Source organism: Equus asinus, chromosome 27 (genome assembly GCF_041296235.1).
Source record: "Equus asinus isolate D_3611 breed Donkey chromosome 27, EquAss-T2T_v2, whole genome shotgun sequence".
Classification (NCBI taxonomy): domain Eukaryota; kingdom Metazoa; phylum Chordata; class Mammalia; order Perissodactyla; family Equidae; genus Equus; species Equus asinus.
In genome coordinates this window covers 2,054,867-2,065,892 of record NC_091816.1, presented here as the reverse complement: position 1 = coordinate 2,065,892, position 11,026 = coordinate 2,054,867, and the positions used below count along the sequence as shown (strand labels likewise).

The window sequence follows — 11,026 nt, the reverse complement described above, 5'->3', positions numbered from 1 at the left end:
TTCTGAACGATGGAATTGTTTTTAATTTTTATTATGCAACTTATTCTGAGGAGACAGGATTTGTTTTAAAAATTGCCTTGTTGAAAACGAATGAATGTGTTCACATATTTGCTCAAAAGGTCAGTGCTTTTGGAAAGGCAGAAAATGAAGAGAACTTGTCTCCAGCGCTCTTGCTCCTCTGCCAGCCTGTGCTGCATGCAGACTTTGCCCCTCTGGGTGGCACCCAGACGCTGGGAAGGCCCGTCGCAGGGGCTCCTCAGCACCACACAGCTCTCTTACGCAGTGATCCCGTGACAAAGTCACAGTAACTGCCAGGGACGCAGGCGTTACCCTTGTCTGAGGAGTATTTGCATTTTTAAAGGATGAGACTGATGAACTCAGGAGAGACTCTCAGGTGGCCTGGTTGCGGGGCCCTCCACCAGAGTCCCCCAAGGTGACCCAGCCTCTGCCTGAGCTCACCATCCCTGCAAGGGAACAGAGGGGCTGGGCAGAGGGGCAGTGGGCCGGGCCTCTCTCTGCACAGTGCTGGTGACAGGGCTGGAGCTTAGTCACTCAAAGGCTCAGTGGGTGTGACCTTTGTCCCACTTTGCTCCAGGTCTCTGCCACCGCCACCCTGGCTGCTGGGGCTGTGCTGGGCCGAGATGGCAGCCCTTCTCCCAGCATACGGCTTGCCAACTGGCACTGTGTTGTGCCATTATTTTTCTTATAAATAAATTGAGGAAACTGAACTTCTTGAATCTATGGTTTATCAAAAGTAGGGAAATGAAAGGCCTAAAATGCCATCTTAAAAAAGAGGGCAAATTTCTTCGTGGAGATGAAGGACTTTTTCCACCCGGCCTGTTTTCCTCCTCTGTTACCTTCCTGGTTCCGAAAGGCAACTGAGCTTCAGAGGCTGGAGAAGCTTCCTTCAGAAGCTCCCAAAGCTCAAGCAGGTGTGTTTTGCTTTTTGCTTTTTGGCTGCTTGAGCCAAGAAGACAAGATGTGCATTCTCCTGCTAGGTCCTTAGTCCCAACCATGTGACGCGACCCCCCTCCTCCGCTGCAACGTGGCAGAGGCCAGGCAGCAGGGGTCCTCCCTTCACAGGAGCCGCGTCCAGGACAAACGCTCTTGTCAGACAGCCCTCCACTGAAGGGTCAGTGTGTGTGAGCACAGGGGTTCTGGGTGCTGGGCTGTGGGGGCCAGTCTTGCCTTTTCTTGCTCCTGTGTGTTTTCTGCACAAACAGGTAACAGTAAACTAAGAACAGAAAGGTATGTGAAAAATAAAAGTAACCAAATTATATAGCTTTTATTTTTGTGGGAACTGAACAAAAAACATTATATAGATATTTAGAAAAAGACTTCAGAAGCAAACTTTTCAGGGGCATTTTAATTATAAATTTAATATGGTTGATTAATGAAAAATCACAATGAAGTACCGAGAAAATGTTTGTCAATATAAAAATTTTAGCAGCATTTCCACAGTTTCAGGCTCTAGCATTAGCCGTGCTTCCTCCCTCCCGCTGTCAGAAAAGAAGCCCATGGGACCACAGCAGAGCATCAGGACGTTCAGCTTAGTAAAGGCCTCAAGGAAATCCTCAAATCCACTGTACCGCCCAATATTTCCCCCTCCCCCCCCGAAGTTTCTAGAGTGTCAAAGCTCTCGCCTCGCCTTTGAGACAGGAATTCCGCTCCTCAGGCTGCAGGGGAGGATGGGGCGGCAGTATGCACCGGACTTGAAATGTAGTGCTCGATCACACGTCCTCACGTCTGTACATTCTCTGACGACACAAAAGGCCACGCACGAGGCTGCCGGGCTCTGGCCTGGGGCGGCAGTCGCGGGGCAGTGGGGTGGAGAACCCACCGTGCAACATGCCCACGGCGCGGGCTGGTGCCTCACCACCACACTGTTTTGGGGCAGGTCAGGGCATGGTGGTCTTGCCACATCCCAGGGTAAGGGTGGGATTATTGAGAAGGGGAGACAGACAATATGAAATATAATACTGGCAAACTATTCCCCCGCCTCTTTGGTACTTTCCAAAAGTCTCTGATCACAAAAGTATAAGGGAAGCACACCATTACAAAATTACAGTTTGAAGTATTTACAGAAGCCATTATGATATATTACATAATCAATACACAGTATGTGAACAAATTTCTCAGTGAAAGCACTTGTGAACTCTGGTTCCAGTATTATTCAAGAGCACACTGACGTACACACACCTTCCCAAATCTGTATCATCCATCCTGTATCTCACTTATCTTACAGTATATTAAAGAGGAAAAGTATCATTTTCCCATCCATACTTTCCTTTTAAAAGGTTCTTAAAATCTGCCACTGAAATCATTATGTACAAAGATTTCTGAATATTGGGTTCTAGGCAATTCTCTCCACTCCCATTGTGAGTATGTCTGAAATAATGCTACCTATTCTATGTATACAATATATATTTAATATATAAGTAACCGCACCACGTTACATGACCACGACACCAGTTTAATGCACATTATTATGTACAGTAGTTAAGTAGTTCTGGAGGATGCTTCTCTACAGCCTAGGTGAACAGTGTGGTTTGGAACCATTGGGAAGGGACACAGAGAAGCCGGCTGGGAGACAGCCCGTGCGTGGGCAGGACGAGCATGCGGGTGTGAAATGTGGGCACACGCCTCCCACACATACCCACAGCAGACTATCCCTGTTTACTGGCTGGAAGACGACAAATCACACATATGGAAGGATCCCGTACATGAGGAGAGCCATGATAGCAGCACTGAACAACCCAGCCACCGGGACAGTTACAAACCAGGCCACAAAGATGTTCCGGAAGAGGCGCCAGTCCACGGCCTTCCGGGAGCGGATCCAGCCCACGGCCACCACGGAGCCCACCTGGAGGAGCACAGACAGAATGTGAAAATGGAGGCCCACAAATTTAAACAGGAGACACCGGGGTACATTCAACCAACGCAAACTGCCCATCTTAGAAATAAACTACATAAAATTACCAATTCCTTCCCCTAAATTTGCTAAAAGTTTTAAAAATACTTTATATTTTAGGTATAGTTATTTTAGCATTATTCTATGCAGTATACATTTCTGATGCGCTTTTCCCCCTATATTCTGTTCATCTGCGTGGAACTTTAACCAATTAAATGGTTTTCTCGCACCTTATAAACTAACTACGAACGAACGCCCTTGTTCCACACATTCCCCCGTGTAGGATGCTGCTCACTACAATAGTGAACCTGCTTGATTACATCATGAAATGGCAGGAATGTATCCTTCTAGAATAACAGCATTATGAAATGTTGGAGCTGGAGAAGACCCTTGAGAATATCTAATCCATGTCGTCGCTTGTTTTACAGAGGACAAGCCAGACCCCCGGAGGGCTGGGGCACAGGGAGACTGTAAATTACGGCGGATCGAGGACTAGAACCCAGGCCTCTTCCTGTGAAACTGGTCTCCACCATCTCAAGCTGCCTTGCAGTCCTTGTACTTTAGCTCATCAAAAAAATAAATGAAGCATAAATATTATTGGATCTAAACTGTCATATGCCTCACAAAATGACAGAGATACTTGAAAATCAGAATATTAATACTGATTTAAATATTTTTCTAAACACAGCACATATTATGGTTTGTTGAAAGTTTAAAAAAGGAAAAAAGACACAATGTTAAGTATTCTAAAAATGAAACTCATAAGAAAGTACAATGCCTGTAACCCGCATGCCTCACTCAGGCCATGGGGAAGCTCAGAGAGTTCAACGGGGTGCCCTTGACCACCTGGGGGGGATCTTGAAGATCTCCATAAAGCAGGCTTTGTCTCTACCGACCCTCAGATACTGCAGAATCAGCAGTGGCCATGCAGGTTCAAATAGCAAGCGGGGTCTAATCACAGAAAACATAAAACCCAACACTGCAAATTGTTTATGGAAGCAAACTGGGACACCAAAAACAGCAGCATATTTAAAGGCAGTTAACCTGACATTTTGTCACCCCAAGCCATGATTAACCAGCAACTCTGGACAGCTCCAGGACAGCAACTGACAACCCACAGGAGGGGTCATCCACACGATGATTGTATGCGAACTCTTGGCTATAACCAGTGTACTGGATGAAGCTGAACTGCTGAGCCAATCCTAAACCGCGCCAGACAATGGAGCTATTCCCACGCATAAGGATTAGCTACATTCTGCTGGTGCAGATACGTCAAATCCACAAACACTAGCTCCTGGGATTAAATTCTCCCTGTTACTCACTGTCCCTCCAGAGCACGTCCCTCAGCAGTGCGCTCTCTCATGTGCCCTGGATTCCTTAGGGAGAATGCGCTCAAGTTTCAATATTTATCCACGCCCTCTTCCTTTCTTAAAACACTTTTTTAAAAAAAGGATAAAAGTAATAATAATAATATTATAGCAAGTTTCTATAATAGGAGGGTTGAACAATTACCCAGAACCCCACTTTTGTCATATTTATATATTCCTTTCTAGTATTTTTATAAATACACCTTTATTTGTAAATAATAGGGTACACTACCATTTCCCTTCTTTAAAAAGAATTAACATTATACTGTTTATAAACATTTTCCCATAGTGCTCACAGCCTCTAGGATTATCATGTAAAATGGCACACCCTTTCGGTGAATGTACCTTAATTTAACCATTTCCAATTTGCTTCCAATTTTCCCCTATTAGAAATAGTTTTGTGACTAATACATTCATTCATATAGCTTATATTTAGGCTTTAAAAAATATTCCCTGAAATGGATCATTAATTAAAGGGGGCATTTAAAAAATATCTTTCCACGTGGTAAGGCCAGTTCCTCCTCATCACTTTTCTTTTTAGATCATTTTATGTCCTTGCTAATTTTACCTACCAAATCAAATCTCATCTTGTAAAGTTATAAGAAAAGTTCAGTTGGGGTTGTATTTGAGGAGAACTGACCTTTTTACAAAATTCAGTTCCCCATCCAATAACAGCACATCTCATACTCAGGTTTCCTTTTACCTCTGAGAAAAGTTGTGTGCCTTTTTCCAATATATCACTCACATTTATTAGGATTATTCTGAAAGACCTTTTATTTTTGCTGCAATTCTGAGGTGTTCTTGTTTCTACTACATTTTCTTACTGGCTGTTGCTAACAGACAAGCTCTAGATTTTTGTATTTTTATCATGGACTTGGTTATTTTTACTGAGTTTTAGCAGTGTTTTAGAAATACCTTCTGAATTTTGTCAAATGTCTTTTTTGCATATATCTCAATAGATGTTCATCTGTTGTTTTTTGATGGTTGTTTTTAAAGGACTGCTACGCCATATTATATTGAAGATGTCTGTATACCTTCTTGGGATTCACTCAACACCTGTTGGGCACCTGACGAGCCAGCCCTGTGTAGGTGCTGGCGGAGGAGAAGACCTGCCTTCAGAGCCTGCTTTCCAGTAATCCAGAGGATCAACTTGGCCCTGCTGAAATGTTCTTTTACCATACTGTTGATGTCATGTATTAGCATCTTAAAGTTTTCTGTCAATATTCACATGTACATATAGCTTTCACAGTGATGGTTTAAAGCAGGTTTTGGTATGAGGGTTATGTAGTACATGCTTTATAGAAGAAATTGGGAAGTTGCCTGTTTTATTTTTTCTCCGACATTCTGGAAAGTTTCTGCCATGTAAGAATTATCTGTTCTTTTAAAATGGAAAAGATGAACTAATGAATCCACCCAGAAGTGGAGAGAGCCTGTCCCCTTCCTTTTGGCTTTTTTAGGTGAGAAGAATCGTTCCGGAGAACTTCCTTAATTTCTTCCTATTCCTCTGGTCTGGTTTTCCACTTTTTGTGTCAATATTTATTTGTCAGGTATATTTTTGCAGAAAATAATTCATTTTATGGATGTTTTCAAATCCTTAGCCTACAGCTGTATGGTCTCTTTTAGAAATTAAAAATTCTCCTTTATATCTGTTGTTATGATGTCTTTCTCCTTCTAACTTAATTCCCCTCCCTGCTTTTTCGTACTGTGACTTGATATTATTTTATTAGTAACTACTTTCTTCTCTCCCTCCCCTTCACTATTTTTTTAAAATTTATCTTGCTTTTATACTTATATCCTTCTTACTATTGCCTCAGAATTTTTATTGTTCTGCACTTTTATAAAATCCTACTTTGAATGTCTGGCTCTTTTTTTTCTTCTTCTTCTTTTTTTTTTGCTGAGGAAGATTTGCCCTGAGCTAACATCTGTTGCCACGCTTCTTCTATTTTATATATGGGATCCTGCCACAGCATGGCTTGACGAGCAGTGTGTGGGTCTGTGCCCGGGATCCATGCCTGCAAACCCCAGGCTGCTGAAGCAGAGCACACAAACTAAACCGCTATGCCACCAGGTCGGCCCCAAATGTCTAGTTCTTCTATTTTCCCTTTGCTCAGTTAAACCATTTAAAGATACGAATTTCATCTGAGAATAACTCTGGTTGCCATAGCTTTTGCAATGTACACACACACGCACACTTACACACACACAGTTTGTTTTTTTCCTAAGAAAGCTACCATTGTAATTCTTAGACTATTTGATTCAACTGTTACATAAAAAGAGAATTTAAAAATGTCCAAGGGGACCCAGCTCCTTTTTCCAACACATAATAAATTTCTAGTTTAACTGTGATTAGAGATTATGTTTAGTACAACTTCTGTTCTTTTTTGCCCTAAAGATTGGCACCTGAGCTAAAATCTGTCGCCAATCTTCTTTTTTTCCCCCTTCTTCTCCCCAAAGACCGCCCCCCCCGCCCCCGCCCAGTACATAGTTGTGTATATTCTAGTTGTAGGTCATTCTGGCTCTGCTATGTGGGATGCCGTCTCACACGGCTTGACGAGCAGTGCTGGGTCCGGGTCCGGGGCCAGGATCCAAACTGGAAAAACCCCGGGCCACCAGCGGAGCGTGAAAACTTAGCCACTCGGCCACAGGGCCAGCCCCTGTTCTTATTTTATAGTGAATTTTATCGTGGCTTTCTGAATTTATGATTTTTATAAATGTTTCATGATACTTGACAAGAAGGCATATGATCAGTAGTGTAAAATTTGATGTACCTTTATTAATTGTAGTGCTCTAAATCTATTGTTCAATACTTTACTGATTATGTCTTTGGCTGATATAAAATGGTATTCTTAGCTGTGTTCTGAACTTCCCTCCTAATAAGTTGAGTGTGTTTCCAGCTGAAGGCCACCATCAGGCACTAACAGCAATAGAATCATTGAGAAGTAGGGACCCAGGGTGCAAGAATTGGAAAACTAAACTAGAAATTATCATCCTAAATTTTTAAATCGGTAGTATTTCCTGTAAGCTGTTCCAAATCCAAAGGCTAGCTGAATAATCACCAAAGTCATCAACAGAGATGAATAACGTAATTCACAAAAAAGAATGATCCTAAACCACCTCAACGCGGAACTAAAGCATTTTGGATAACACCAGTGTGAATTCCTATTAGAGAGCTCACAGGTGAGTGTCTGGGTTCCACAGTGGCCCCGTCTGTCGTAAGTTAGGGCTGCAGACCAACACCGATTCAGTTCACAGAAGAGAAGAACAATTAACAAATTACTGAAACGTACATCTGTGGATGCTTTTATTTTAAAGACTCATTTCTGTTCCTTTAATCAAGGCTTTTGACTTGAACCACAGGTATTATCCCAGGAAAATATCTAGTGGCTGTGGCCTCTGACATGAAACAGAAAAATGTGTAACACTGAAATGCTTAGAGAAAGTGAAACTTATAATCAAAGGAGACTGTTTCATGCATGCCTTCTGGAATAAAATGTGACAACATTTTTCTAATTATTCTTTTCCAAATTATACATTCAGCTAACACTTATAAACGTTTTAAACAGGATACCATAAAATTTAAACTATGCACTTTGCTATATACACTTAGAAGGAAGCACGAAGAAACGAAATCTACCCAGATAAATTCAAAAGCTCATTTTCTTTTTCTTTTTTGAGGAAGATTAGCCCTGAGCTAACATCTGCTGTGAATCCTCCTCTTTTTGCTGAGGAAGACTGGCCCTGAGCTAACATCCGTGCCCATCTTCCTCCACTTTATAGGTGGGACACCTACCACAGCATGGTTTGCCAGGTGGTGCCATGTCCACAGCCGGGATCCAAACTGGTGAACTCTGGGCCACCCAAGCGGAATGTGCACACTTAACGGCTGCACCACTGGGCCGGTCCTCAAAAGCTCATTTTCAATAATAGTTTCCATCTTTCTTCCTGCCAATTTCCCAACTTTTGCCCACCTTCTGACAGAGGTGGCTCTAAACACGAAACCTAACATGTGGATGGGAGAGGAAGAAAAGAGCTGGAGAAGTCCAACACAGGCTATGATTATTCCTGAAAATACGATGGGGTTCAGTGACGATTTCATGTGGACACCAACACGTTTTGAATGCTTCCACACTCGCGGTTTTGCTCGCACAGGGCCTCATTCTTAACGCCATCCTATATCTCATATTTCATCCGACATTTGCCATTTGGGGACTGTCGCATACAGAAGAAACATGTGGTCTAAGAGAATAAGGCTGATGGGGTGACAGCAACTGTGAAGCCCACTTGGCCTTCCTGTGATCTGCACTTTGCTCTCCCGTCCACTGCCAGCTCTTGAGAGCCAGGACTCGGTCCGTTAGCTGCTGCAGTGATCAGCTCTTGGCTCTGGCCACAGTCGATGACAGTGGACAAACCCACTAGTATCCAAGTGGAGCCCTGTCTCACGTCTGCCTGAGGGACGAAATCCACCGTGGTCCCACGTCAAGGAGACTTGTTTTAAGCGCCAATGAGCTATCCTAACACTACTTATCGTCAGCTCTAAGGAAACAGAACCCACCATACGACCTGTATAGACATTTTAGGATGATGATAACACACATTTATTCAGTAAGGTCCTGTATGAACTGGACATAAATCTGTAGTAGTACCCCCTTATTATACTATAAATATAAATATCGGGGAAATGCCATTTAAAGATAATATCAAACTGAAGTATTTTACAGGCATTTTATACTTTTCATCTACTTCTATTATGTATTAAAGAGTTCAGTGTTATTAGCAATCTTAGCATTGTGAGTTATAACACTTCACACGTTAGTATAGGTTAGATTGCCAACATAGTTAAGTAACAAGAACAACCTAGAAAACCAAACTTGTGCTGTGTCTTCCAGAGACCTTTCAAGTGGTGTGTAGGAGCGTGCCTCACTGGGCTTGCTCACGTGCAGGGTTAACCACTAAGAAGGTGAAGGAACGTGCATTTAAACACAGCCCAGAAGCCTCCTGGCGCCTCGAGCAGGGCTGCAGGCCGGCGCGGGCTTCCACGCGGGAAACACTCCACGGCCGCGCGCTCTCGCGCAAGTCTGAAACGCCCCGAGTCAGACGCCGACCGCGAACCACCGGGAGGGGCGCCCGCGGGCCGCGGGCCTCTGGGCGACGCGCACGGCCGTGCCGGCCCCTCCGCTCGGCCCCTCCCCGGCCGTGTGATCTGGAGCAGGGGACTCGGCCTTTCTGGGCTTCGCTCTCCTCCTCGGTCCAGCAGGGAGCGTCCGCACCCACCTCAGAGCCCCTGCGAGGCCGAGAGGAGCCGCGGCGGCGGCGCCGGGACCGCGGGCCGGGACGAGCAGGCGCGGGGCCGCGCCGCCCTGCCCCCCTCTCCGCGCGCGCCCGCGTGGGGCTGCGCCGGGGCCCCGCCTTCGGAAGCCGCCGTGTTGCAGCGCAAACGGGGCTCACGCCGCCCCCTGCCAGGGCTGCGTGGGGACCGCACGCCTGCTGTGCGTGCGAGCACTGCACCCCGCGCCGGGCGCTCTGCAGACAGAGGGGAAGGGACTTTGATAAGGAAGGTTCGTCGGAATTGAGGTTCTCCTATACTGTCCTGTAGGCTTATCTTCTACGGCAAAAAAGGAAAACACAGAAAAACCCCTTTCCCACGAGGCTGCTTCCCCAGCGCAGAGCTCCCGCGCCGTCAGCCGCCGCTGAGCGGCCGTGCCCGTTTGCTGGGACCTGTTTCTAACGTGGCCGGGGGTGAGCCGTGGGTAGTGTAGATGGCCATCCCCGTGCGGTCGCTGCGGCCGCCCTGGGGCCTGCGGCTGTCCCCCCACAGCAGGTGCAGCGGAGTTTTTCCTGCATCACGCGAACACACGGACCTAGGAGAAATCTGGAAGCGCCGTCTGCCTTGTTGAGGTGAGTGGACGTGTGTGTACAGGAGGCCCGCTGAGGGTGTCCGAGAACTCGCTCCGGGACTGGGCAGCCCCGGGTCTCAGACCTGCGTGCTAGCCGGCCTGCCCCCTGGGTGACCTCGGATAACTGCGTCCGTCACGAGCCTCTTTCCTCTTCCTGGATCGTCGAGGCTCCTCGCCCCAGCGTCCCCCACCGCCACCAGGACCTCCGTCTTGCCCAGCCCCGAGGAGCTGGCGTTCCCCCCACTGGGAACTCACTCTAAGGCAGCGTGGGCCTGTGACCGTCATCTCAGGAAAAAGGGGAGCCAGCTGTCTGAGAATCCCACTGAGAGGATTCTTGCTGTCTCGGCGCCGCCGTCCACTCCCAGGCCCCTCCGAGCCCGGAGCGTGGTTAGGGACGCGACTTCGCCGGCAAACTCGCCGTGGGAACGACGAGCCACGGGCGCAGGGAGGGTGCCGCGCACGCGTTCGACGGGGCGCCCGGCCGCGCATGCGCCGCAGCAGCACGGTCCGCTCCGCCGCAGGAGGCCCGCGCGCACACGCGGCCGGCTCGCAGCGCCCGCGCCCCGGGCCGGGCCCCACAGCCACGGGCACAGCCCCGCCGCTCACCCCGGACGGCAGCGACCCCGCGGCCCGGCGGGCGCCCGCTCGGCCTACCTTGCAGTGTGTGGTGCTGACGGGAAGTCCCACGTTGGAGGCGATCACCACCGTGAATGCCGAGGCCAGCTCAATGGTGAAGCCGCTGCGGAGGGGACAAGGGACACATCACAGGGGCTGTTTGGGGGGCCTCACCCACACCCCGGGGGCCCAGAGTCTCGCCGGAACGCTCTTTGGGCGGCCCGTGGACTGCTGACTGG

General features: G+C 47.2%; 1 protein-coding gene across 18 annotated transcripts in view; it reads right to left on the bottom strand.

Moving 5' to 3' along the window:
• Window positions 1-1,347: 1,347 nt before the first annotated feature.
• The window catches only part of SLC20A2 (solute carrier family 20 member 2), a 106,834-nt gene continuing 97,155 nt past the window's right edge, over window positions 1,348-11,026 (bottom strand). For all 18 annotated transcript variants that reach the window (XM_070499808.1, XM_014837794.3, XM_070499813.1 and 15 more), the window contains 2 exons: window positions 10,827-10,911; window positions 1,348-2,863 (listed from right to left, as the gene is read on the bottom strand). In XM_070499808.1, coding sequence (XP_070355909.1) covers window positions 2,699-2,863; window positions 10,827-10,911 — 250 coding nt within the window. In that variant the 3' untranslated portion in view covers window positions 1,348-2,698. The remainder of the gene's footprint in view (window positions 2,864-10,826; window positions 10,912-11,026) is intronic.